Source organism: Odocoileus virginianus, chromosome 29 (assembly GCF_023699985.2).
Source record: "Odocoileus virginianus isolate 20LAN1187 ecotype Illinois chromosome 29, Ovbor_1.2, whole genome shotgun sequence".
Classification (NCBI taxonomy): Eukaryota; Metazoa; Chordata; class Mammalia; order Artiodactyla; family Cervidae; genus Odocoileus; species Odocoileus virginianus.
This window is the reverse complement of record NC_069702.1, coordinates 13,219,239-13,243,873: the sequence shown is the minus strand read 5'-3', so window position 1 is coordinate 13,243,873 and position 24,635 is coordinate 13,219,239. Positions and strand designations below refer to the sequence as shown.

The 24,635-nt window shown below is 47.5% G+C and overlaps 1 protein-coding gene across 3 annotated transcripts in view; it reads right to left on the bottom strand.

Annotated features, from left to right (window-relative positions):
- EVC (EvC ciliary complex subunit 1) overlaps nt 1-24,080 on the bottom strand; it is a 91,208-nt gene extending 67,128 nt beyond the window's left edge. For 2 of the 3 annotated variants that reach the window (XM_070458130.1, XM_070458132.1), the window contains exons 1-5: nt 23,641-24,080; nt 16,908-17,033; nt 10,768-10,851; nt 8,448-8,680; nt 6,930-7,014 (exon numbers count right to left, since the gene is read on the bottom strand). In XM_070458130.1, the coding sequence (XP_070314231.1) occupies nt 6,930-7,014; nt 8,448-8,680; nt 10,768-10,851; nt 16,908-17,033; nt 23,641-23,814 (702 nt within the window). In that variant the 5' untranslated portion in view covers nt 23,815-24,080. The remainder of the gene's footprint in view (nt 1-6,929; nt 7,015-8,447; nt 8,681-10,767; nt 10,852-16,907; nt 17,034-23,640) is intronic. The other variant, XM_070458131.1, reaches the window with a different exon arrangement.
- Nucleotides 24,081-24,635: the final 555 nt, after the last annotated feature.

Here is a 24,635-nt window from a genome sequence, read left to right as displayed (position 1 = left end):
TGTTCTTCTTTCTGAAGACTGCTTTGACTATTTGGGGGTCTCGTGTGTCCATACAAATTTTAGGGGTTTTTTTTTGTATTTGAAAAATACCATTCAGATTTTGATAGTCATTGCACTGAATCTGTAGATTGCTTTCAGTAATACAGACATTTTAACAATAGTAATTCTTTCAATATATGAGCATGGAATATCTTCCCATATATTTGTGTCTTCCTAGATTTCCTTCATCAAAGTCTTAAGTTTTCAGTATACAGGACTTTTACCTCCTCAGTTAAATTTATTCCTCAGTATCTCATACTTTTTGATGCAATTGTACATGGGATTGTTTTCTTAATTTCTATTTCTGTTAGTTTGTTTTTTGTGTATAGAAACACAACAGATTTTTGTATGTTGATTTTGTACCCTGCAACTTCATGGAATTCACTAGTTCTAACAGTTTTCTGTCCAGTCTTTTCTATGTATAAAATCATGTCTTTTGAAAAGAGTCTTTACTTCTTTCTTTCCATTTTAGATTCTGTTTATTTCTTTTTCTTGCCTAACTTCCCTAGAAATTCCAGTACTATGGTGGATAAAAGTGGCAAGAGTGGGCATATGTGTATTGTTCCTGATTTTAGAGGAAAAGTTTTTAGCTTCTCACTGTTGAGTATGATGTTAGTTGTGGGTTTGTCATGTATGGCCTTTATTATGTTAAGGTAAATTGTCTCCATGTCTACTTTGTCAAGAGATTTTATCATAAATACATGTTGAATTTTGTTAAGTGCTTTCTCTGCTTTGAGATGATCACATGATTTTTAGCCTTCATTTTGTTAATGTGGTTTATCATGTTGATTGATTTGTGGATGTTGAACCATCCCTGCATTTCTGGAATAAATCCCACTTAATTATGGTGTTAAAAAGTGAAAGTGTTAGATGCTCAGTCCTGTCTGACTCTTTGTGACCCCAGGGACTGGGGCTGGCCAGGCTTCTCTGTCCATGGAATTCTCCAGGCAAGAATACTGGAGTGGGTAGCCATTCCCTTCTCCAGGGGATCTTCCCGATCCAAGGATTGAACCTGGGTCTTCTGCACTGCAGGCAGACTCTTTACCATCTGAGCCACCAGGGAAGCTATAATTCTTTCAATCTGCTGCTAAACTTGATTTGCTAATACTCTGCTGAGAATTTTTGCATCTGTTTTTACCTGAGATGGCGGTCTGTATTTTTTTTTTTCCAGGCATCTATATGCTTTTGGTATCAGGGAGATGCTGGCCTAGTGAATTGAGCTTGGAAGCACTACACCCTCTTCAGTATTTTGGAAGAGTCTGAGAAGGGTAGGTATTAAATCTTCTTTAAGTGTTTGGTAGAATTTACCAGTGAAGCCATTGATCCTTCTTTTTTTGTCAGGAGATTCGTCAATTTTGTTGATCTTTTAAAAGAACCAGACCTTGCTTCACTGATCTTTTCAATGGTTACACTTTTAGTCTCTATTTCATTTATTTCCACTGTGAACTTCATTATTTTCCTTCCTTCTACTAACTCTGGGCATCTCTCTTTCTTCTTCTAGCTCCTACAGGTGTAAAGTTGGATTGTTCATCTGAGATTTTTCTTGATTTCTGAGGTAAGCCTGGATGGCTATGAATTTCCCCCTAGGAACTGCTTATGCTGCATTCCACAGATTTTGCCAAGTTTTATTTCCACTTTTATTTGTCTCAAAATATTTTTCAATTTCTCCTTTGATTTCTTCATTGATTCATTGGTTGCTCAGTAGCACAGTATTTAATAGTCACATATTTGTGATTTTTCCAGCTTTCTTCCTGTACAGGTATCCCTAGTTTTATTGAACTCTGCTTTAATCGCACTTTGCAGACATCTCATTTTTACAGATTGAAGGTTTGTACCAACCATGTGCTGAGCAAGTATTTCATCATGACTTTTCCAACAGCATTATCTCACGTTGTGGCTCTGTGTCACATTTTGGTAAGTCTTGCAATATTTCAAATCCTCCACCAGCAAAAAGATTACAGTTTGCTGAAGGCACAGACGATGGTCAGCATTTTAAAATAACAAACTATTTTAAAATTAAGATATGCATATTGCTCTCTCAGATATGCATCACACACTTAATAAATCACGCATCACACACTTAATAAGCAACAGTAGAGTGTAAATATAACTTTCATATGCCCTGGGAAACCAAAAACTCATGTGACTCACTTTACTATGATATTTACTTTACCGCAGTCATTTGAAACCAAACCCACAATATCTCCAAGGTATGCCTGTAACTGATTTCTAGTTTCATACCACTGTGGTTGGAAAAGATGCTTGATATGATTTTGACCTTAAATTTATTGGGACTTCTTTTGTGGCTTCTTTATGCTTGCCAATACTAATAAGCTCTAAGAAGATAAAAGTTGACCTGGCTTTTTATCTACTGAAGTCTAAGGCTATGTAAAGTAACATTCTTTTCTCAGGAGGTCCATTTCAAATCTACTTTCTTCTTGAACCCAAACTGAAACAGTAATGTTTATTGGTCTTGTCCCATTTCTTTAAATTTTAAAAACTTTTCAACTTAGAATAATTATGGACTTAGAGGAAGGTGCAAGAACAGTAGAGTTCTATGCACTTTACCCCCAGGTCTGCTATCTTACATCATTGTGGTATTAATAACATATCAAACCTGGAAATCGACATAGGTCCAATACAGTTAACTGACCTTACTCATTTTTTATCCATTTTTGCAGGCACTCATTTGTGTGTGTATGTGTGTTTGTGGTTTTATGCAATTTTACCTCATGTATTCCTATGGGCTTCCCAGGTGGCTCAGTGGTAAAAAGTCTACTTGCCAATACATGGCTTCAGTCCCTGGGTAGGGAAGATTCCCTAGAGAAGGAAATGGCAACCTACTCCAGTGTTCTTGCCTGGGAAATCCCATGAACAGAGGAGCTTGATACGCTACAGTCCATGAAGTCGCAAAAGAGTCTGCCAGGATTTAGTGACTAAACAACAATAGATTCCTATAACCACTACCACAAACAAGATAGAGAATCTTCCAGCACCAGGAGAAATCCCAGTCCTACTGCTCATCTGACAGTAGCCACCCCCTTCCCACAGACCCTAATCTATTTTTGTTTCTGCCATTTTGCTTTTAAAGATGACAACTCCACCTCCTAGACAAGTCCAGCACCCGTCTTCCTCAAGGGATGTCAGGGAGCTCTAAGCTTCTGGGCTGCTTCTGGTCTGAGGCACTTCTGAAATCTGACCTGTGATAACAAATCTCTGCCAGAGGAACAAAATTTGAAGTCTTTGTGTAACATGGCTCTCTCCTCCTCCCTGTGTTTCTCTAGGTCCTGCACATGTGAAGACATGGCCTGCAGAGAATGGAAGACCAGGCTTAGAAAGCACTTCTCCCAGCGTGATGTTGATTTCAGCCAGACACATTTCTACTGAGCACCTACTCTGGGCAGGGCATTGTTTTGGGCTCTGAGGACACACTGACCTTGTACTCAGACAAACGTCATTTGGGTTCTGACTCTGCCATTTACCAGCTATGTGATCTTGGGCAACTGATCGACCTCTCTGAGCCTCAGGTTCTTCATGAGTAAAACAGCAGTGAGGTTTCCATGAGATCAGACATTTAAAGTGTGTAGCCTAGCAGAGTATCAATGCTTCATAAATGACGCTGTAATGATGCTGGTTACACATCCCAAAAGAGTCCAGAGCTTTGCCCACAGAGACTTTTCTTTTCTGTGTGTTTTTTAAATTTTCTTTTATTTTTAACTGAAGGATAATTACCATATTGTGCTGGCTTCTGCCAAGCACCAACATGAATCAGCCATAGATATATGTATCCACAGAGACTTTTCAAAGTGGGACAACTTAACTCCATAATTCCATGGAGTAAGAGATGGAAGTATATTATTTTCACACCTTTCCTAAAGTGGCCCAGAGAGGGGAAGTAACTTACCCACAGTCACACAGCTGATAAGTGTCAAAGGGTGGATTAGAACCCAAGTTTCTGATTCTTCAGTTCAGCCGCTCAGTCATGTCTGAATTTTTGTGACCCCATGGACTGCAGCACGCCAGACTTCCCTGTTAATCACCAACTCCCGGAGCTTGCCCAAACTCATGTGCATCGAGCCAGTGATGCCTTCCAACCATCTCATCCTCTGTTGTCCCCTTCTCCTCCTGCTTTCAATCTTTCCCAGCATCAGGGTCTTTTCCAATCAGTCAGTTCTTCGCATCAGGTGGCCACAGTATTGGAGCTTCAGTTTCAGCGTCAGTCCTTCCAATGAATATTCAGGATTGATTTCCTTTATGATTGACTGGTTGGATCTCCTTGCTGTCCAAGGGACTCTCAAGAGTCTTCTCCAATGCCACAGTTCAAAAGTATCAATTCTTCAGCACTCAGCTTTCTTTATAGTCCAACTCTCACATCCATACATGACTACTGGAAAAACCATAGCTTTGACTACACAGACTTTTGTCGGCAAGGTAATGTTTCTGCTCTTTAATATGCTGTGTAGGTTGGTCATAGCTTTCCTTCCAAGGAGCAAGTGTCTTTTAATTTCATGGCTGCAGTCATCACCTGCAGTCATTTTGGAGCTCCCAAAAATAAAGTCTTTCATTGTTTCTACTGTTTCCCCACAAAATCTATTTTCCATGAAGTGATGGGACCAGATGCCACAATCTTCATTTTTGAATGTTGAGTTTTAAGCCAGCTTTTTCACTCTCCTCTTTCACTTTCATCAAGAGGCTCTTCAGTTCCTCTTCACTTTCTGCCATAAGGGTGGTGTCATCTGCATATCTCAGGTTATTGATATTTCCCCCAGCAATCTTGATTCCAGCATGTGCTTTATCCAGCCCAGCGTCTCTCATGATGTACTCTGCATATAAGTTAAATAAGCAGGGTGACAATATACAGCCTTGACGTACTCCTTTTCCTATTTGGACCCAGTCTGTTGTTCCATGTCCAGTTCTAACTGTTGCTTCCTGACCTGCATACAGGTTTCTCAAGAGGCAGGTCAGGTGGTCTGGTATTCCCATGTCTTGAAGAATTTTCCATAGTTTGTTGTGATCCGCACAGTCAAAGGCTTTGGCATAGTCAATAAAGTAGAAGTAGATGTTTTCCTGGAACTCTCTTGCTTTCTCGATGATCCAATGAATGTTGGCAATTTGATCTCTGGTTCCTCTGCCTTTTCTAAATCCAGCTTGAACATCTGGAAGTTCTTGTTTCTGGTGCTCTTGGAACTCTCCCAGTTCCAGTTAAAGTGTCTCCCTCCATGGAAGTCTGATCACCTCCTCAAAGCCTACACGCCCTCAGGTCGTCTCTTATACACTCTCGTGGTACTCCATCATTTATTTGCTTTGTCATATTTTTTGCCTCTGTGCATTTTGTGCAGTCTTTTGATTGTCATCTTTCCCCTGAACAGTAGGCTCCATAAAGGCAGGCACTGCCCGGAAGGGTGGGGAAGCTACCCGCAGGGAAGATGGGCAAATGAGTGATGGTGAATGCTCTGTCCAAACAACAGGCTGCTTCCCTGTGGGCATTTGCTGACTGCTCCAGGGGTGAGGCTGGCCAGGACCACGTCCCTCACCAGCTGGGTGGGGCTCTGAACACAGAAACAATCACCCCCAGGGAGCAGAGCCTTGGAGAGAATCACCAGGGCCACATGCCCCCAAGCAGGACCAGGTGTGACTGATGAAAGCTGCACTTCAGGAGGGTGAGTGTCTCATATACCTGGGCTTCGGCAGGGCATCTGTGGGGCTTGATTTCTGGAATCCTAGGATGATTTGTGATTTCATATATTGGAACCCGATCATGATGCTTGTTCTGCTCACATAGAGCAAAACTTTTTTCTGTTTTATCCTCAATTTGATATCCTTTTATTTTTCCAGTTTCTAATGAAGCACCTGTGGGCCTATCTGCATCTGTCTGTCTTTCTCTCCATCTACCCCTCACCTTCTCTTCCCAATAGGTCTTCTCTTTCCTCCCTTTTCTCATGAGGTCTCCTCCCTCACTCGGTAATTCAGAGGATGTGTCTCAAGGAGAAATAATTCCTCTTTTAAAAAAAAAATTGCTTTATTTGGCTGTGCCAGGTTTTAGCTGCAGCACGTGGGAATCTAGTTCCCCGACCAGGGAGCGATAGAACCAGGGCCCCCTGCATTAGGTGGGTGGAGTCTTAACCACTGGGCCACCAGGGAAGTCCCGATAATTCCTCTTCTAGCCCTAGTGGCCTTGCTGCCTGGCTAACCCAGGGGGTTCTGTACTGCAGTGGGACTCAGCCCTCTGAGTCCTGTGGCTTGGATCCAGTGTGGATTCACGTGTGCCTGGCAGAGACTATCTTGTTTCCTGAGGTCCATGGCTCTGATTTATCCTCTCTTCACTCAGACGACTACGCATCTCAGCCCCAACTTAGCACTTTATGGCTTAGGGCCTGTCTCCTCTCTGTGCCTCAGTTTCCCCATCTGTAAAGTGGACAGACTAACGGCACCTACCTTGCAGGGCTGTGTGAGATTTAACATAACCACTTGTGTGATACCCCCAGGCCTAGTGTGTATTAGTGAAGTCGCTCAGTCGTGTCCGACTCTTTGCGACCCCATGGACTGTAGCCCACCAGGCTCCTCTGTCCACGGGATTTCCCAGGCAAGAATACTGGAGTGGGTTCCCATTTCCTTATCCAGGGGATCTTCCTGACCTAGGAATCGAACCCACGTCTCCTGCATCGGCAGGCGGATTCTTTACCACTGAGCCACCAGGGAAGCCCTTAACCCCCACAGGGCTGTACCCCATCTGCAGGCAAGATCTGTGTTTGCATTTTGTGGCTGGATGCCTAATCTCTCTCTCCCTCCCCCTGTGGTGGCTCCGCTGGCACTGATGCCCATTTCCCGAGCGTCCCCAGAATGCCACGCACACAGAGAGCGGGTCTCTGGGTCCTGAGCACTCCACCTACCATGTGCTTCTCCTCCCGCAAGGCCGCGTCCAACCGCAGCAGGTCTTTTAAGTGAAGGCTGTAGATACACAAGTCAAGGTCCACACTGAAAAGTGCAAAGAGAAACAGGAGAGACTTTCAGAGGATCTGAAGTGGGGCCTGAGGTTACCGAGTTATCAGGACTTCCCTGCTCAGGACAAGCCACGGTGCATCCTGACTCCAGATGTTAAATTCGGCAGTGTGCTAAGATTCCTCACAGCCACCCAAGGTGCTTAGGAGAAATCAAAGAAGATGTTTGAAACCCACCTGTGGCCAGAAGGGTACAGCTGCTCGAGAATCAGCTCGAGAATCAAAGACAGGAGACAGGAACAGATGGAAGGTAAGAAAAATGAACACTTCCCCTGGCCCCGTCCCGGGCATTTTGAGGTCTAGTGTCAAGTGTCATCCTTCCCCTCTGCCATCATGTACACATTCTCACTCCCATTTTACAGATGGGAAAACTGACTCAGGAAACCAACAGTTAGAGAAACCTAGTAGCAATCACATGGTCATAGGGGCAGATAAATGGCAGCATGTAGATAAAGGCCTTTGACTTTTTCTCCTACACAAGCAAAGGCGTTTTAAATACTACACTCCCACCTGAGCTATTACGTGTTCTCTTCATCTGAATGCTCAGAACAATCCCTTTCCAGCCTGGCAGGGGAGCCAAGAAAGCTCCAAGTCAGTGATTTCCCACCTTTCTGGGGCCCCCTCCAGGTTCAACATCTTCTGAGCCCACTCTCTCTCCCCACAGCCCTGAGCCAGGCTGTGCCTTGTTCATCTCACCCAAGGCCCATGGGGACTTACAGAAATCCAGAGCCAACAGGGGCCTGAGGACGAATGCACAGATCTACTGACTACTTTATTGAATAACTGCTGTGTGCTGAACTCTGCTCTGGACTGGGCACTTTGGCAATTTAGAGTGTGGACTGCTAAAAACAAGGCATCAGGGTCAAACCCGGCTATAACACTCACCTGCTGTGTGATCTTGGGCAAGTCACTCAGCCTCTCTGGTTCTCATTTTATTCTTTGTAAAATGAAGGCAATATTAGCATCTACTTCACAAGCTTAATGACTGAGGGCTGTTAAGAGGATTACTTATTTGATTCATGAATATTTATTCATCACTGCACCTGTCTCGGGCTCCCACTGGCTGGTAGGACACAGCTGTGAATAAGACAGACCTGGTCTTCTTGCTCACAAGATAATCTCTGCAAAGTGCTTAAAATTTTGTACACAGGAGGCACTTAACCAGTGCCGGCCGCTGCTATGCAGGGCATGAGGCAGGTCAGTGATTAGATGAGGCCCTCCTGTCTCTCCCCAGGACCCAGGCTGGGTTCCCTAATCACTCTGCCAGCCAACGCCACACATTCAGCTCCAGCTCTGACACCAGGTCACTGTGTGTCCATGGCTGAGTTCTTAGTCACTCTGGGCCTCCATTTCCTCCACTGACCAGGATACGGCCTGTCGGTCTGAGTCCTCCACCTGCCCCCTCCTCACCTCTCACAGGTCAGCACCTCGGGGAAGCTGCTCGCCCCGAGGAAGCTGCGACCGAGGAACCTGTCGTCGCTGGCGGCCGAGTGGACGCTGGAAGAGGAGCTGCAGTCGTCCTTCTCGGCCTGGCTCAGGCTCCCCAGGCTGCTGGAAGGGGACGCCTCCAGCGGCTGGTTCGGCAGGACGGCCTGCTTTAAGGTTTCATGGAGAGACGGGTTGGAGGAACCATCGGCCAGAGGCTGGGGGACAGGAGACAAAGTGCCCTCTCAGTCCACATGACCCATCAGCAGTGCGTTTCTGTAATTCTACCCACAACACATGCAGTGGATCCCAGGAAGGCCAGGCCGCAGAGGACGGGGAGGCTGTGAGTGGATTTTGCAGCTTCGACCCCAGGGGCGTGGCCATGGCCCCAGGGACCCGCATCAGAGCTCCTGTCTCATCAGGGGCCAGCCCCTCTGCACCAGGCTCCTCCCCGCCAGCTCTCAGACCCCAGGCCTGCTCTGTCAACCCACCTTCCTTATCAAGGAACGCAAGCCCCTGCCCCCTGCCATGACCACACAAGGACACAGCCTAGTGCCTGGCACAGTTGGAGGGCTCAGCAAACATCAGCCGTCCATGTGTCCAGCCTCAATTCTGCTGCTCCCAGAGGTGCGTGCCCAGAGGGCACTGAGCTGGCAGCCAGCTCCAAACCCTCACTGTTGTTCCATGCTTCTGGGCCTTTCCAGACCCTGGCTCCCCTGCCACAAATTCCCCTCACTCACCGCCTGCGGAGCTGAAACCTCCTTCCCTCCAGACACAGACCCCTGCATCTTCCTTCCCTGCTCTCCGAGCCCAGCCCAGGCCGGATTCCACAGGTCCTGGGTCATTTCTGTCCTGTCTGCTATCACACACTGTCCTACAAGATCTGCAGGGCTGGGAGGGCCTCCAGGTAAGGACAGTGCCCTCCTGACCACTGGATAATCCGCAGTGCCCACCACTGAGCCTGCCCAGCACAGGTACTCATGATGAATAAACGCCCTGAGTCTGGGCGTTTCAAGCCATCACCCACCCACCAGATAGTGAAGGAAGTGGTTCCCAGTGTGTGTCCAGGAAGCAGTTCCATGAACTATAAGCAGTTACTGCTCACTGTGAATGTTCCATGGAAAAATTAGTTTAGGAAAGTCTGTGCGAACAAAATAGAATAATTTCTCTCCCCTTTCTGGCTGTGTCACACCTTGTGGGGTCTTAGTTCCCCAATTAGGGATCGAACCTGTGTCCCTTTTCGGGAGCACAGAGTTTTAACCACTGGACCACCAGGGAGGTCCCTGGAATCATTTATTTGGTGCAGGAATTCTCAGAGCTTTTCTACGCTCTGCTGTCCTCAAAAGCAAATAATAATTTAAAAAACTGAATGTGTACTGAGTGTATCGACATCATAAACTGTTCTAAGTCCTATGCCTAATACCCCATCTAACCCTCAAGACAACCAGGTGAGGCAGGAGGGCCCTTTATCCCCATTTAACTGATGAAGAAACTGAGGCCCTGAGAAGTCAGGAAATGGCTAGGAATAAACAGCTGAGCTGCGAGCTACGTTCAAGCCTGTCCTGTTTATCACCAGGACAGCAGGCCATCCTTTCCTCAACTTACTCGACCAGAAAACTCCTTCTTTCATGGAGCATCTCCTAGGCCGAGGGCTCCCTGAAGCATTAGGAATTATGCTGCCCTCTGCAAAATGCCTGGCCCCAGGTGTGAACTCCTGGCTCCGCAGGTAAGACCTGTGGGTACGACTCTGGCCCTACCACTTTCTGTAGCATGACCTCGGACAGGTCATTAGCTTCTCTGGGCCTTAGTTTCCTTGTGCATCAAGTGGAGATAACGGTATTATTTACCTTACAGGAACGTGGCGGGCACCATTGAAACGCCTAATATATGACAGATGCTGAGCATTATGCTGACCCCACAGTAAGTGTTCAGTTAAGTGTCAACTGCTGACATGAGTCCTGGGCTCTCTGAATGAGGAGTAATGTTAGTAACTTGTATCAGCATCAGTATTTGTGTCAGTGTTGAAAGAGGAGAGTGGATTCTGCCCTACTGTGCTGTCGCCTGGCATCATGAGAATACCTTGCTCCCCTGTGGGCATACCCTGCCCCTGATAACACCGTCATGAAATGGATTCACCCTAAAGTCATGCTCCATTACAAAGCCACAAAATTACCCCTATTAAAATGGCTTGCCATAAAATCCTCAAATAGGACCCCAAATTGCACATTTGCGTCTCTGCCCTCCTACCCCAATCTCCCGCACATTACTGGTAAGTTGCATTTCTAAGACAGCTCAGGACGCTTACCCTGAACTTCTGATTGATGGGATAGACGACTTTTGCCTTCAGCGCAAACGCTGTGATGTTACTGTTGAAAGACGGCTCGTATTCCTGGGAAAAAGAAAGAATAAATGGCATGGGGAGGCTTTTGGTGAAATGAAGGACAAACCACCGAGTTTCCAAAGTGCCACATCCTGTTGGTAACAGTGGCCCTGGGAAGGGACCATAATAAGCACATTTAGAACCAAGTAATGCTCACTTGCTAGGAGGATGGATGGATGGATAGACAGACAAATGGATGTGGCAGGTAGATGGATGGATGGATAGAGGGGCAAGTGGATGAATGGATGGATAGAGGGATACACTAATGGATGGACAGATGGACACATGGATGGGGCAGGTGGAGGGATGGATGGATAGATGGGAGTATAGATGGATGTGGGAATAACAGAGGTACAGATGGGCAAAGGGATGAATGGACAGATGTTACAAAGCACATTCTTCTTTTAATTCCAAGTCTTCAGCTTTGGAAGAAATAAAGATTTAAATAACATGACAACATCAAAAGTTTTCCTAAAAGTTGTGAGTCACCTTTTTGTGGAATAAGAAAAGAAATATTTTTAGCACTACCAAGTGTATAAAAACTTATGTGTGGTAATATTCATGCAAGGCTTTGGATTGGACTGTAGAATGAAAAGAAGTGCTTGGGCAGATCTTTTCACTCTTCTGAGCCTCCAACTTCCCAGACAGGAAGCAGGTAGCCTATCTCCTCCAGGGACAGCATGGATGTGGACAAAGCCCCAGTGGAGAGGCTGGAACAGAGCCCAAGCGAGGCGATGGACCACTGTGAGTCTCAGTAGTAAAGAGCTGCCATCAACCTCTGCTCAGGAACCATCTCCCTGACACAGCAGGACAGACTGACTTGTAGCCTGCTCTATGGCCCCACATCCTCTCTGCATCATTCTCCTGTTAGGATCACCCCTGTGCTTTGCATGGTCAGTGCTGAATAAGGGCTTGGACACATCCACTGGGTGAATGAAGTCAAGCAGATAGTCAGGAGCCTGGCCCTCCAGGCCGGGAGGAATCTCAACTGAGCAACTCTGAACCAGATGCCAACACCTTTCTACTAAATCTTTAAAAAAAAGAACTCCATAACAAAGGACTGATTGCCAATTGCCGCGTTCTCCTTGGAACCACATACCCTATCACGGGGAATGCAGAAGAACTTACCGCTTCCTCACAACGTGAGACACTGAAACAGCACTCAGCAGAGCCTGTGATGGGGTTTGTACCCGTCTTCAGAGAGGATTCACCACAATGCCCTGCTGAGCAGGACAGAAGGAAGCTCTGTGGCAGGGCCCCAGGTCTTGTCATCTCTGTCTCTACCTTGCGTGTGTGCTAAGTCACTTCAGTCGTCTCTGACTCTTTGCGACCCCATAGACTGCAGTCCACCAGGCTCCTCTGTCCATGGAATTCTCCAGGACAGAATACTGGAGGGGGTTGCCATGCCCTCCTCCAGGGGATCTTCCTGACCCAGGGATCAAACCCAAGTCTTTATGTCTACCTGCACTGGCCGGCAGTTTATTTACCACTGCTTACAAAAACAGACTTAGATGACAAGAATGGGGGGCGTCCACCAACATGCGCCACCTCCTTAAACTTCCAAGGATGCTGCTATTTCCCAGATGGAGAAGATGGGGCACAGAGAGGTTGAGCTGTGAACCCAAGGTCACACAGCTATTAAATGTCCGGATTGGGACTTGAACTCAGATTCCCTAGCTCTCCTCTTCAGCTGCCACCATCCTGTCTCCTTCCACGTGACAGAAGTGAGAACAAGAGGAAGAGCCACGCAACTGCAAGGTCAGGGGGAGTTCAGAGGAGAAGACCCAGGTCAGCCTCACCACACCCCAGGGACACAAGTCAGACCCTGAGGTACTGGTCGCTCCCCCACCTGCCACATCCAATCAACCATGAATCCCACCAAGCTAACCTTCCAAGCCTCTCTCTAGGGCCACAATTCAGGCCCAAGCCATCATCGTACTTACCCCACTGGGCTGAAACAGCCTTTTACCTGACTCCCTATGCATGTACCAAGGACTTACTATGTGCTACCATTTGATGCATGTCTGCTCATTTCATTATCACTCAATCATGATCATGCCCATTTTATAGAGAGGTAAAGCAAGGCCCAGAGGTGGACACTTTCCAATCCAGTCTCCCCGAAGCAATCAAATAACCTTTTTTAAAACAATGACTGCTCTTTTCTTTTTTTTTTAATTTTTGGCTGCACAGTCTCTTTGTTGCAACATGCATGCGAGCTTTCTCTAGTTAGAGCACTCAAGTTTAGTTGCCCTGCGGCATGTGGAATCTTAGTTGCCTGACCAGGGGTTGAACCTGTGTCCCCTGCATTGGAAAGCATATTCTTAACTACTGAACCACCAGGGAAGTCCCCCAAATAAGCTTTTAACCATACAACTCCCCTCGCTTCCTGGCTTTCCTTGGACCTGAGTGAATACAGAATAGCTGCCCCCAGCCCACAGCAGCCCATCAGTCACTCTCTTTTGAATCTTTGCTGGGAAAATGGTACAAGAGTGTGGCAATAAGAAGGCTGACTTCACAACTGGTGACATACTTTGTGAGGCCCAGTGCAAAGTGAAAATAGGCACTGGGGTGCGTGTGTGTGGGAGGGGTCCTTAGTCAAAAGTGATTAAGAATTTCAAGACAGCAAAGTCCAGAAACAGGGAGGGGGTAACTGGGCAGAGGGTCTCAGTGACCACACAGGAGGTCATCCATCTATGAAGCTGGCCTCGGAGATGATCCGGGGAAGACACACTTCTTCAAGGAAAGATGAGAAACAGAAAGGGCACTCTGCGTTTTTACACTTCTTCCAAACAGAGGTGGAGAGAAAGGACAGAATGGAAGGGGGTGGAAAATGCGAGGAAGGATTGCTCTCTGCTTTCCAGGGTTCATCTTCTAAAGGGGTGACACCAAACATATACTGCACTTCAGGGAAAAACATAATATGAGAAGCAAAGGATGTAGATGCAGGGGTCCACCTGAGATGTGCAGAAGTGGAACCTGAGGACCGGGAGCCTGGGCTGTTTGCAGTTTCCCACAGCTCTTCTTATTAAGTTCCGATGTCCTCTAAATTCTGATCATCTCCCCAACCGTGGCAACACAATTATTCAGAAAATAGGCTGTAGTGCAGATTTACAATGTAAAACTTCTTCAGCTGAAGCGATGCAATTATTCAGAAAATTAAAACATAATTGTCAGAAAAGAAAAACCATTTCACTCGCCCACAAAAGGTACTCTTCTCAGCAAATGCACAGATGCATCCAGAGAGGAGCTGTGCCCACCACCCCTCCCTTCTTCAAAGCCAAAGGACAGGACAAGGCTGTGAAGCAGCAGTCTTCAGAGTCTTCTGGAATTTTCTGGGTATTTTTGGCTAATGTGAGCTATTCATCGAAACAGAATTCATGCAAGAAGTGACATGGACACCAAACACCTTGGTTTTCTGGGCACTGGAGGGTGTCAGGGTTACAGCCCATCGCCCTGTTAAAGTCAGCCCTGCCCTCATTCCTTGACAAGCTCAGCCTGCTGGAGACAGGGGTATTTTGGCAAAGCCGGTCACCGGAACAGACAGATCTTTAACTCTTGGCAATCATTAGCTAGATAATGGGCATCGGCGAGGCACAGCTAAATAGTTCACGGGTAAAACATTACTAGGTGGAAGAAGTGGGTTAGCCTTCTGGGAGGCAGAGAGACTGGGCTCCCCCGCAAAGACTGACTCATTCTGTGCTAGAAGGATTTACAGAGTTGATTCATGGGTGACCCTATGGGGCCGCCGTCACTACTGTCATCGCAAAGCTCAGAACCCTAAGGCTCAGAGAGTTGTGTCACTTGCCCAATAGCACACAGCACACAGGTGGCAGAGCTGGGCCTGGGTTCCAGGATTCTGGATCCAAGAGCCAGTGTTTTTTGCATCATATCTGAGGTCGTCTTCTGTGTGAGAAGAGTTTTTTTCAAATAGGTTTATTGGGATGTCATTCATGCAACTGAACCATGTAAATTGTACAATTTAATGCTTTTTGGTGTATTAACAGATACATGCAACCCTTGCTACAGTCAATTTTAGAACACTTTTGTCATTCTGTACCTGAAAATGTACCTGTACCCTTTAGCTGTCCCCCTACCCCTCCCACCCCTGTCCCTACCCCCACCAATCTGCTTTTGGTCTCTTTAAGTTTACCTGTTCCAGACATTTCAGATGCTTGGAATCTTATGACATGTGGTCTTTTGTGACCAGTTTCTTTCAGTTAGCGTTCTATTTTTAAGGTTCATCCGTGTTGTTTTTATGACTGAACAGTATTTCATTGTATAGAACAACCATATTCTGATTATTTGTTCATCAGCTGATGGACATTTGGAGTTTCCAAGTTTGGGCTACTGTGAATAGGGCTGTCAGGAATATTTGCCCACAGGTCTTCTCGTGGATAGTTGTTTTCATTTCTGTCAGCAGAGTTTTAATCCTACGTGGTGAGGGGATCAGAGGGAGTGAGAGAGACAGATGAGGGAGAGAGAGAAACTAAGACAGAGAGACATTCCACAGCCACACTGTCACACAGAGACACATGGAGACACAAAAAGAGACAGATGGACATGCAGGTAGATGCAATGAAACATACACAGACAGACACACTGGGAGAGGCAAGCACCTGGAAACAGAGAGGCTGAGCAAGTCAGCTGGAGACACACAGCACAGACGAGGAAAGGCGGACTCGTCTCTGGGAACAGCCAGGCGCTCTCTCTTCCTCTGCAGCTCTGGGACTTCCGACCCCTCCGTGGAGTCCTGCCCAGGACTGAGAGGAGAAGCCCTGTCTTCCGAACCCTTGGGAAGTACGGACAGGGTGTGACTCTCAAAAACTGGATTTTCAGCTTATCCAGAAGCTTCCCCTATTGATTTGCAACTTTTTGGTGAAGTTTGTTTTAAAACACCCGGCCCACTTTCCTCCTTTGGTAAGCGGAGGCTGCAGACTCAGGTCCCTGACTAAGTGTCAGGGACCATGGGGGTGTGGGGACGCAGCCCGCCTAGACAGGAGTTGAACCATCCCCAGGTCCAAATAGCAGCTTCAAGGCTCAGGACAGTGACCTGGCTCCACAAGACTCAGCTTCCCCACCTGGAAAATGGGCATATAAACAAGGTCTATATCACGGAGTGCTGAAAGGATTGCACGAGAGAATTCACATGACGGTTTACATCAGTCAAAAATGACGTATGTAAAAATGCCTAGAATCCAGTAGATGCTAAATAAGAAACTTTGTCCTATCTTTCCCCCTTTCCCAGCATCTTTCTCTCTTTCTTTCTTGCTCTTTCCCTCCCTCCTTACCTAGATGTCTATATTTACCTTTTGGCAATTGAGGCTGGATGACTGGAGTCTGTGGTACTTTCTAGGGACTAGGAAGTGACTAGAAGTCACTCATTCTTTCTTTGGAAGAAATGCCCTCTTCATCCATGGAGCTCACGTATGAAGTGATACCCGATGGGCTGGCTCAGGGTGGGGGGCATGGGGGGAGGGGACCAAAAGAAAGGTATAGGGAACACCTATTTCTTAACATTTCCATCAGAGGAAAAGAACTCCCACTCCTGGATATTTACTCAGAAGAAATAAAGCAAAATGAAAACACACTTACACACACTCACAGATATCTTGTTCAGGATAACCAGGCATGGAAACCAACTCACACTTGGTGACACATCCCCACAGCAGACTGAGCAATTGAAAGGGGCAAATGACCGATAGTGCAGCAATGACCCAGACCAGCAGGTGCGAGAAAGCATGTGACTGCGCTCATGTAAAACCCTAGAGCAGCAAACCAATCATGGCAACGGAAATTGTAGCAGTGGCTGTCTGTGCAGGGAGCACTAAAGAACTTTCTGGAATAAAGGGACATTCCTGATTGGGGTCTCAGTGACAGGAGTGTATGCACTTGTCACTCATTAAACTGTAAGCTGAAAATCTGTGTGTTTCTGGTGTGTAAGTTATACCTCCAAGAGAAGCCTAGTGGTACAGGAGATCTGTGGGGGCTCATCTGAATAACCTGTGTCCTGGACAAAGGACATCCAATGTGAGCCTCCTCCAATGCACCCCCAACACCCCACTTACGTCCAGAGGCTCCTCATCCTTTGAAGTCAGTGCTTCTCTCTTCCTCTTCCTGGATGGGGACCCAGCTGCCGATGGGGTCTGGATGTTAGACTCCAAATTCCTGAGCAGACTCTGCGTGTCGTCTTTCTAAAACCCAAAGGTGGAGGTGAATGGGAGAGCATGTCCGAGTCGGTCAGCCTGGTGCCCTGCAGTAGCCATCAACCCCCCACAGCCCAGCCGTCATGTCTACTGTCTCCGCCCCTCCTCCACCACCTGGCCCTGTGTGCAGTGCTCCCCTCCACGCCCCCTGGAAATCAGCTCCACATCCTTCAAGGCTGGCCAGGTGTCACCTTCCTGACAATGCCCCATCGCCCCATCTCAGTGTCCTCAGGCCTGGAAGCGATACTTAGATCGAGGCTCATTCCATGTGCTTCTGAGTTGGTCACCACCGCCACTGCCACCCCAGTAGCCTGTGAGCTCCTTGCGGTGGGGTAACAGCTTATCATGGACTCTGGTCACAACATGTGTGTTCAGTTCAGTTCAGTTCAGTCGTTCAGTTGTATCCAACTCTTTGCAACCTCATGGGATGCAGCAGGGCTGGCTTCCCTGTCCATCACCAACTCCCAGAGCTTGCTCAAACTCATGTCCATCAAGTCGGTAATGCCACCTAACCATCTCATCCTCTGTCGTCCCCTTCTCCTCCTGCCCTCAATCTTTCCCAGCATCAGGGTCTTTTCCAATGAGTCAGTTCTTTGCATCAGATGGCCAAAGTATTGGAGTTGCAGCTTTAGCATCAGTCCTTCCAATGAACATCCAGGACTGATCTCCTTTAGGATGAACTGGTTGGATCTCCTTGCAGTCCAAAGGACTCTCAAGAGTCTTCTCCAACACCACAGTTCAAAAGCATCAATTCTTCAGCACTCAGCTTTCTTTATGGTCCAACTCTCACATTGATACATGACTACTGGAAAATATTTACATTAGCCAATCAATAAATAACTTTTTTTGTGTGTGTGTGTGTGTCTCTGTCTAAAGATGCCTGATTTAACATACTGCTGATTCATTAACCTTGAACTCACAGCCAACAGCACTGTAACTCGTGCCTGGACAAAGCTTATCTAACACATGCATTTTCTCCATAAGGCACAGCACAGCCTTCTTGTCCTTAGAAACACTAGACAGCACTTCAGCGCTATACTTCATTGTCAACAACAGAATCACCAACAAAAAGCACAAAGATGAGAAAAAAGCATGGCACTAAAGAGAACATGGAAAGGACACTTGTTGGCAGTATGAGCTGACACAAGAAAGCAGAGTGTGGCCTTGTTCAATCTCATTTGGAAACTGCACGCCAGGCAACTCATTTGTTTCTCCTTTCTGCTCCTATCCAGGAAGGACCTCAAAAGCACCCCAAGTGGCTATTTGGGAGATTACAAAATAAATTTTGGAAAGCAGGCAAATGTGAAAACACCAAATCCACAAATAATGAGGATCAACTAGTTCACAATAGAAACCCTTCCTAAGGTATTTTCACACGCTAGTATAGTGATGCTTAAAATTCTCCAAGCCAGGCTTCAGCAATACATGAACCGTGAACTTCCAGGTGTTCAAACTGGTTTTAGAGAAGGCAGAGGAACCAGAGATCAAATTGCCAACATCCACTAGATCACTGAAAAAGCAAGAGAGTTCCAGAAAAACATCTGTTTTGCTTTATTGACTATGCCAAAGCCTTTGACTCTGTGGATCACAATAAACTGTGGAAAATTCTTCAAGACATGGAAATACCAGATCACCTGACCTGCCTCTTGAGAAATCTATATGCAGGTCAGGAAGCAACAGTTAGAACTGGACATGGATCAACAGACTGGTTCCAAATAGGAAAAGGAGTACATCAAGGCTGTATATTATCACCCTACTTATTTAACTTATATGCAGAGTACATCATGAGAAATGCTGGGCTGGAGAAAGCACAAGCTGGAATCAAGACTGCTGGGAGAAACATCAATAACCTCAGATATGCAGACGACACCACCCTTATGGCAGAAAGTGAAGAACTAAAGAGCTTCTTGATGAAAGTGAAAGGGGAGAGTGAAAAAGTTGGCTTAAAGCTCAACATTCAGAAAAGTAAGATCATGGGATTTGGTCCCATCACTTCATGGCACATAGATGGGGAAACAGTGGAAACAGTGGCTGAATTTATTTTTCTGGGTTCCAAAATCACTGCAGATGGTGACTGCAGTCATGAAATTAAAAGATACTTACTCCTTGGAAGGAAAGTTATGACCAACCTAGACAGAATATTAAAAAGCAGAGACATTACTTTGCCAACAAAGGTCCGTCTAGTCAAGGATATGGTTTTTCCAGTAGTCATGTATGGATGTGAGAGTTGGACTATAAAGAAAGCTGAGTGCTGAAAAATTGATGCTTTTGAACTGTGGTGTTGGAGAAGACTCTTGAGAGTCCTTTGGACTGCAAGGAGATCTAAGCAGTCCATCCTAAAGGAGATCAGTCCTGGATGTTCATTGGAAGGACTGATGTTGAAGCTGCAATTCCAATACTTTGGCCACCTGATGTGAATAGCTGACTCACTGGAAAAGACCCTGATGCTGGGAAAGATTGAGGGTAGGAGAAGAGGACGACACAGGATGAGATGGTTGGATGGCATCACTGACTCAATGGACATGGGTTTGGGTGGACTCCGGGAGCTGGTGATGAACAGGGAGGCCTGGCGTGCTGCGGTTCATGGGGTCGCAAAGAGTCAGACACGACTGAGCGACTGAACTGAACTGAACTGAAGGTATTTTCTTAAAAATCACCCAATGACAGTATTGGAGATAACAAGCATATTAATATTATACCTACAAACACAACAGCTTAACACGGAAAATGACACATAAATATTAATATTCTTGTTATTTCTAATACTGTCACTGGGTGACTTTAAAAAGCCAAATGGATCATGGGAAGGCTTGTCAGATACATCTCGCTGGATCCGCCTCTAGAGATTCTCATCAGTGCATCTGGGGCGGGGCCCCAGAACTGGCATTCCTAACAAGCTCCCGATAATGCTGATGCTGCTGGTCTGGTTCACTTTGAGGGTAGCAACAGTCTGAAGGCAACCAGCTCAGATGGCAGAGTTCAGAAGTTTTCTGGGAGACAAGTTTTTCTAAAAGAGGAAGTTGATCAAATACCTAATGTATTCAAATATCTTGAAAGGAAATGGAGATAAATGGGAGAGAGTTTATTGTTAAATCAATGACATCTACTTAGAATTTAAGGAAATGAAAAAATGGGTAATTATTAATTTCAGGGAAAACAAAATCTTGTGCAAAAAAGGAAAGTATTCATAATCACTGCAGATCCTTGGCTGACAGCGAATTATGTTTACAAAATTGCAATAACAAAAACACCAAATTGCTGATTTAACTAAAAGTACCCCATAACCACACAGGGAGGTGGTGATGGTGGGTGGGGAGGGTGTAGATATGAAGAGAGGGGGAGAAAAGAGAGCTATTAGTAAATCACTCCTCACTTCCCCAGTGGGACGTCAAGCAGCCGCACCAGCAGGTAATTTAGATATGGGAAGTAAATGACCAAAACAGCCAGCTGAACAAGAGTCAAACAAGATGGCTTCAGAGAAGTGAGAAATGGTTGCCAAGGAACATTTTTAAATTATGTGCATGAGTCGCTAGTGGTAAAGAACCTTCCTGCCAAAGCAGGAGATGTAAGAGAGCCGGGTTCAATCCCTGGGTTGGGAAGATCCCCTGGAGAAGGAAATGTCAACACACTGCAGCATTCTTGCCTGGGAAATCCTATGGACAGAGGAGCCTGTTGCAGAGTTGTACACGACCGAAGTGACTTGGCATGCACACCTAAGGGCGGACACATTAGTCACTCCAATGCAAACAAAGCTTTAATGATGAAATAAATAAAACTAATAAAACAGATACCAAAAAGGGAAAGTGGTGCAAGATAGAATTATAAGCTGGGTGACCTGGACCAGAGAACAGAGTGCCCAGGACCCGTGAGGGAGGAAGTGCCTGCTCCAGCCTGAGGGTTGTGACAGTTGCCTGCATGGTTTCCTCTCTGGGTTCTAAAGGATGCTTCCGTGGACTGCAAGGAAATCAAACCAGTCAATCCTAAAAGAAATCAACACTGAATATTCATTGGAAGGACTGATGCAGAAGCTTAAGCTCTAAGAGTCGACTCACTGGAAAAGACCCTGATCCTGGGAAAGATGGAAGGCAAAAGAAAAAGAGGGCGGCAGAGGATGAGATGGTTAGATAGCATCACCAATTCAATGGACATGAATTTGAGCAAGCTCTGGGAGATAGCTAAAGACAGAGGAGCCTGGCGTGCGCAGTCCACAGGGTTGCGAAGCATTGGACACGACTCATCAACTGAACAACAACAATCTAAAGAATGAGTGGGACAAGAGGCAGAGAACAGACGTGCAGAAGTGCAGAGGTTTCTGAGGATCAAGGGGATTCTGGGTGGCTGGATGCACAGACACCTGTGTGCTATGCTGGATACCCTAGGGAAGGTCAGTGACTTTCTGCACTATGCAAGGAAACTGGATGTGATCTTGTGTAGGCAGCCAGGAGCCACTGGAGGTTTTTAACCAGAAGTCATATTGTTAGATGGGCTCTTTAGAAATAGAGACTAGAGGTGGGAAACGGAGGACATTTAGAAAAGAATACTGCAAAGGTCACATCCAAACCATCAGAAAATCTCATCAGTCCTACCCTTGACCCTGAACACCCTCCATGACTACAGACCTGATCGGACCCACCGCCACTCTCAACTGGACTAGTACAGCTGACCGACCAGATGTGCAAACCCAGACAGCTTGGTTAGTCTCTGTCAGCCTCAACTTAGCTGCAAAGTGGGTGACTCTATGGTCTGAATGCTTGTGTCCCTTACCCCTCGTGTCAATTAATATGTTGAAACTCTACCCCCCAAGGTGATGGTATTTGGAGGCAGGACCTTTGGAAGGACCTATTAGATCATAAGGATGGTGCTTCCATGAACGGGACTAGTGCCCTGATAAAAGAGGCTCCAACCACTGCCCCTTCTGCCATGAGAGGACTCAGGCAGAAATCAGTCGTCTATAACCAGGAAGAGGACCTTTGCCAGAATCCAACCATCCTGGCACCCTGATCTTGGACCTCCAGCCTCTTGAACTCTGAGACATGTTTGTGTTCATCAGTTACCAAGTGGATGGTATTTTTGTTATAGACATCCAAGCAGACTAAGACATATACTAACTCCTGCCTCGCCAGGTAGCAGATGATGAAAAGTTCTGACTTAGGCATTCAGAAAGACTGCAGGTAAAGTCCAGCCCACTGGTCATTCTTCATGACCCTGGACAGAGAACAACCTTGCAGAGCCTCAGCGTCCATACCTGGAAAGTACGGATGACAGCCTCCACTGGAGTGAGGTTAGAGAAGGAAATGGCCGCAAACCCTTGACAAGGGGCCTGGCACCCACGGAAGGCTCTGACATGTGACTGCCCTCTTCAAACAAGAAGCCCATGTCTCTTAATTACCAGCAGGATCTGACAACCCAGACTTTCCTACACGAGACTTGCATTATGTTAATTTTAACCTTTATCATCTCTTTGCAGCAGGACACTTCTCTGAAGTCACCTGGCTTACATCTGCTGACTGCATACCCTGTTCACACGGGCCAGAAATGGAGGGAACAAGACCAAATCACCTTAGCTCAGATCCGACCAGACTTCATCCCTCAAGGAGGTCTGAGCCGCAAAGACCTAAAAGTGATCATGCCACCGCTGATGGAATGACTGCTGTATGCCGGATACCTCCACACAACATCTGATTCCATAATGACAACTGCCACACGAAGCATCCATTAATCCCCTTCAGGCAGCCACCTGTGACCAATCCCACCCCCCCCCCCACCCCCCAATACAGTAGCTTTGGGGTGAGACACACACCTGTCATTTGACAAGATATTTAACCTCTCTGTGCCTCAGTTTCCTCATCTGCAAAATGGGTACATTAATGGAACCAGCTCACAAAGCTGTTTTGGAAATTCAATGAGATGAAAATTCAGGTGCAGAGTGTGGCTCAGCACCCAGCATACAGCGAGCATTCAGTAAATGCTAGTGTTTCCATTTCCCCATTACAGAACTCATCTGGCTGTGTTACAATCAAACGTTTACTAGTAATCTGTCCAACTCCATCTTCCTCCAGAGACAGGAGCACACTGCTGTCCCCTAGCCGTGTCTAGCAGAAGAAGGTGCTCAGGAAACTTCTGTGTGGAATGATGAGTGCATGCTGATGTAGCAGCCCGCACTCCAGGGGGGCTAGCAGGGGGATCCACACAGAAAGGAAGCAGAATCGACAGGCAGTTGGAGGGACTCGGGGAGGCGAGGGAATTCCCTGCCCTCCAGCCCACCACGGTGAGCCCAGACCATCAGTCCAAATCCTTGATGCTGCAGAGGAGACCGCGGCCTGGAGACCTCATTGGCTAAGGTCACAGGCAGTTGTTGGATGGAGCGGACCCTTCCGGGGAATCCCAAGCCAAAGCCCGTCTGTCACTTGGCCGCCTCCCACTGCAGTTACTGTCTCCAGCCGCCTCCCGGAGTAGAAGGGGAACACCCGTCCCCAGGGCAGGACCCGTCGCGCGCGCGATGCCCGTGATCAGGCTCAAGGCGAAGCCTGGACCCCCGCGCCGAGGGGTGACTGCCCTCGCATCTCACACCCGGCCGCTCTCCCGGCCGACCCACCTGGTGCCGGAGACGCGGGCGCGCGGAGCGGCAGCCGAGCCAGAGGCCGAGGCCGAGGCCGAGCGCGGTGCCCAGCAGCACGGCGGGGACCAGCAGAGCGGGCGCGGGCCGCACCACGTCCCGGCCCAGCCGCAGCCGCGCGTCGCTCCCGCAGGTCGTCTCGCCGCGGGCCATCCGAGGGCGCTCAGGCGGCCGGCCCGCCGCCTCTCGCCCGCCGCCGCGCGCTGCCCCGGCCCGCCGCCCGGCGCTCCATCCCTGCGGGTCCCCGCCGCCGGACTCTGGGTCCCGGCGGGGCCAGGGGGGCGGCGCAGTGAGCTCCGTAGATTTCTCCGGCCTGTGTAGCCTCCTCCTCCCGCTTCTCTCTTGCTTTCCGGAGCTGCCCAGCAGGAGGGAGGAGCCTGGATCTTCTGCTCCAAACTTTGAGCCACCCCCGCCTCCGGCCCTGCCTTTTGCACTGAGCATGCCCGGCCAGAGGCGCGCTTCTCAGCCAGCAGAACCTTTGGGGAGGAGTCTTGTTTTGCAGAGGGCTCTGATTTCCAGCTGGGTAGAGGACCTCAGCCCGGTCCTCACCCGAGGAGGGTGTTGCTCGAGTTAAGTTTATCGAGTGCTTAGAATTTGTTAAGCCTTTAGCTTGATGATCCAAGTAACTTTCTTACCAGCCTTCTGAGATGGGCGTTACTACATGCGCCCCCGCTCCTGGCGAGGATCAGGGTCCGCGGTGAGTGATTCATTGCTGGTCTGACTCAGCCCTGCCCCAGACCTCTAGCAGTTGGCCATCCTTGGGTCGCACAGTCCGGCCCTGCCTCTGAACTTGTTTGCCTGAAGACTCCTGTTTACTGCTAGTTTCTTCGGAGATGGTCGATGCTTTGCTCTAAGATAACCTATAGGGAGATGCTTACAATCAGCCCTGGCTAGCCACGGAGATGCCACGTGGTCACTCATTCACTCAGCCTATCCAGAGACCCTACTGTCTGAACCAGCACCAGGCCAGCCAT